Below are 3,725 nucleotides of genomic sequence, written 5' to 3' on the forward strand. Positions count from 1 at the left end.
AAAAAATATTAGCTAATAACTATTAATGATAAAAATTGATTATTAGTAATGAATTTTTTTCGTCGTTAATATTCTATTTTATTATAGTGTGATTAGATTCTATATATTATTTTTCTTACTTGATTTCACCCGACTCAATATATCGACACTCATAATAACAACACCATTGCCAACATCCAAGTATGTGCGGGCATTAGAAGATAATAGATCTTTGAAATCGTTGTAGAAAACATTATTTTAAACTTGCATATGAAACACATAGATTCCGCATAGAAGTAAAATAAATTTATTTTAATATATTTTTAGATAAATTTGTCTTATATAAATTTATACCATAGAGAATACATTTAGTTTAAGGACCATGAGAAAGAAGACATTTTCGAGGTGCTTGTGAAGTAGTCGGCACAGTCGCATTTAAACACAACATTTAAACACAACATTTCAGGCATGTTTGGAGAGTGACTCTTATTCTATCTATTTAGTTGGAAGAGTAATATTCTCATTCTTAAAAATTCAATTCTTATTCTTTTCTACCACTCCAAATCCATTTCAATTTGAATTTCGATTATAATCATGAAGCAAATATATTAAAAAATATGATCATTTTGATTTACATTTCAATCCATTTCAATTAACGTGCCCTTAATAGTATTAGCCTCACAATCGAGATCCTAAATAATTAGCTATCATTTATCAAAATAGAGGAAACGTTTTGAAAGGAAAGAGGAAACAAAGAAAAAAAAAAAAAAAGTGCAGGGTCAAGATACTCTACTCAGTCCCCTCTCTTATTTTTTTTTTGAGAAAAAAAAAAAAAAAAAAAAAAGAACAACTAAACCTAATTGCATGATCATCTCTGCACACCCACACTACCGAGTGGCTCATTGTTGCCACCGCTTGGAGCGATGGAGGACGACACCGGCAACTGAACCTCCGCCTTGGTCTCCTCTCGAGGCGTCGAACGGTAGTAACAGAAGTAAAGTATCAATTGCATGGCACCGAACAATGCCCCGAGTCCATTCGGAAGCTGCACGCGAGATGCATAGAAACAATATAAAAACTAATTAATTGTTTAGATTGAAGAGATGCAAAAGAGGATGATGGAAGATTGCTCACCAGGACAAAGATATCGAATTCGAGGAGCGCATACACTGTCCAGCAAACACCATTAAGAAATGCCGCAAGGGAAAGGAAGAAGGGCATGTACTTGACGCTCTTGGTCCGGATAACCAGTCTCTGTAAAATAACAGCAACAAAATGGTTATGTTTCACCATACCAAATAGCAATATTTTAATGTATTAAATAGCAATAAATCAACAGTCAGTGGTAGGTACAAGAACCAGTCCTCAGACTAGTAATGCTGAAATGTTAAAGAATCCTAACTACAATCTTGCATTGTGATTTATAACAAAAAACAATAAGAAAGCAAAACAAACAAACAAATTAGCACATAGACCATTATATATTGTCTGCATTTGGTGATTTAGGTGCAAATTTCATCTATTTATTATCATGAAAGAAGCCAATAGATCAAATGTAATATATCAACTCAGTGAAGTTTGAATTTGGATCATCTACTTCAGTGGAACTACCTAGAAAATATGTTATATAAAATCCTATTCAATCAGCCATCAATGATTAGTTGGACATTGATAGAAAGCTAGGAACACTTACCATGACCGACAGAGGAGAGGCATACATGCAGGTGCCAAAGATGACGCAGAGAATTCCAACAATGAAAGTTCTCTCCTTGTGGGTGTGAGCCCCTGCAATGACGCCTGCGATCACCGCTCCCATGAACACCATCTCCGCGGCCAATATCTTCAAAACCTTCAACTGAGTTTTGGGGGGAAAAAAAAAAAAGAGGAATAAAAGAAATCAAGTAAGATGATGGAACGCAGGAGAGAGCCGAGACAGGATCGAATCAGACGATTGCGAGACCGTACACGAGAGCGATTGGGAGCGTAGATGAAGAAGACGGCGAGGTAGATGGCTTCAAGGACGAGGCCGACGCCATTAATGGTGACAATTAGGATGCTGTTTGGGTGCACCACCGGGAGCCCGTAGAACACCCACAGCATGCAGTTGAGGACCGTTGCCAGGTATGGGATCGCCGAGAAGTCCTCGACCGCCTTCCGTTTCGTAATCTTGACAAATGTCGGCCTGCGTCGAAACACGGCACCCACATGTAGTAAATCTCAAATGAACAAATCGAAGTAGAAGAAAAGGCTGATCGTACGTCTTAGAAAAAGAAAGAGAGCTTACAGTGGAGAGAGAAATAAGCCGAAAGATAACACATTCCCTGTAACGGAGAAATAAGATAAGAAAATTTGAACAGATTGATATATGAAATTACAAGGAAAAAGAAGGAATGCACTAAATAAAAGCGACAAATCTTCAAGTAAATTGTGGAACATGTTTTTTAGGAAAAAAAAGAGAAAATAATACGAGAGATCTGAGAGCGATTGGGGGTTAAAGATTAAAGGGAAAAAAAAAAGCAAAATAACGAGTGTATTAGGGAAGCACAGATCATTAAAAAATATATTTTTCACTATTCTATAAAAAAGGATTCGAGAGAAGAAATACGAAAAGTTCTAAGGTAGGGTTAGGGTTGCGCTTCAGTCCGGAAAGAGAGAAAAGAAAATCAACAAAAAAAGGAAAAAAAAAAACAAAGAAAATATTGAAATCGGATAAGAATTTTTCCAACTCAAAAATAGAAAATCCTCGAAAGAAAATAATAAATAACATCTGCTAATAGAACTAAAGGCTAACAAACCTAAGTATAGAAAATAATTTTTTTAAGAAAAAAACTATGAAGTAGATATTTAGAAAATATGTAGCGGAAAAAAAAAGAGAGATCAAGTAAAAGATGAAGGTTAGGTTTTTCTGTAGATACCGATGATTCCAACAATATTCCGAATCGCGTTCGTGCTCAACATCTTCACCTTCTCCTCACCTTTTAACCACAAAACCTACGAAACTAAGGCTAGAAAAGAGAGAGATAAGGAGAGGGCGAGTGGAATAGATGGGGAAGAACAGGGCGGAGTCCGAGGGCACGCAAGGATAAGAAGCAGAGTTAATATGGAGGATTTTATAAGGGGAATTATGAGCTGTCCAGAGAAATTGAGCATAATTGGCTGGAGATTTGGATATCTTTATCCGGATTAATTGAATCCGAAAACCAAAAAAAAAGGAAAAATTTTTATTTCGAGTTTATCCATTCGCAGTAAACGTAGCGAAACGCGAGTGGCCAAGCACATCTCTCCCTTCCTTCTTTTACGCTCCTGGATCAGCCTGCGTGCATGCATGGGAGAACTCCTCAACGACGTACACGTGCATATATTCTATGCCGATGGAACATCAGCCGTCCATTCTTCCTAGGATCTTAATCGTGCGGTTTCATTAGATCTAGTAGGTGAACTTGAATTGATCTTGTGGGTCAATGGATCACGTTCCTTATGCCGGCTTACCTACATAGTAACCGCTCGACGTTCTTATCTTTGTGTCTCTGCCGCTGTTCTTTGGATAAAGTGCTAAAAAGTTCTGGCTGTTTGACCGAGTTTGGCTGCTTCAACTTCGTTAAAAGGCCTAAGTAAAGATTAGACGGCCTAATTAGTGGTTCTTCATATAAATTATAAGGATTAAATTTAAATTAAAACAGACCAAGATTGATGAATTGCGTATTCTGGTGGACTAACTAGATATAGTCAGCAATAGCGGGTTTAAA

General features: G+C 36.9%; 1 protein-coding gene across 1 annotated transcript; it reads right to left on the reverse strand.

The window, feature by feature from the left end:
* Positions 1-814: 814 nt before the first annotated feature.
* On the reverse strand, positions 815-3,220 carry LOC105047109 (bidirectional sugar transporter SWEET6b). Its single transcript, XM_010925919.3, has 6 exons — positions 2,895-3,220; positions 2,264-2,300; positions 1,945-2,161; positions 1,673-1,834; positions 1,114-1,233; positions 815-1,024 (listed from the first exon to the last, which is right to left on the reverse strand). The coding sequence occupies exons 1-6, from the start codon at positions 2,935-2,937 to the stop codon at positions 848-850; spliced, it is 756 nt and encodes a 251-aa protein (XP_010924221.1). The 5' UTR covers positions 2,938-3,220; the 3' UTR covers positions 815-847.
* Positions 3,221-3,725: the final 505 nt, after the last annotated feature.

The sequence above is a fragment of the Elaeis guineensis genome, chromosome 6 (genome assembly GCF_000442705.2).
Source record: "Elaeis guineensis isolate ETL-2024a chromosome 6, EG11, whole genome shotgun sequence".
Classification (NCBI taxonomy): Eukaryota; Viridiplantae; Streptophyta; class Magnoliopsida; order Arecales; family Arecaceae; genus Elaeis; species Elaeis guineensis.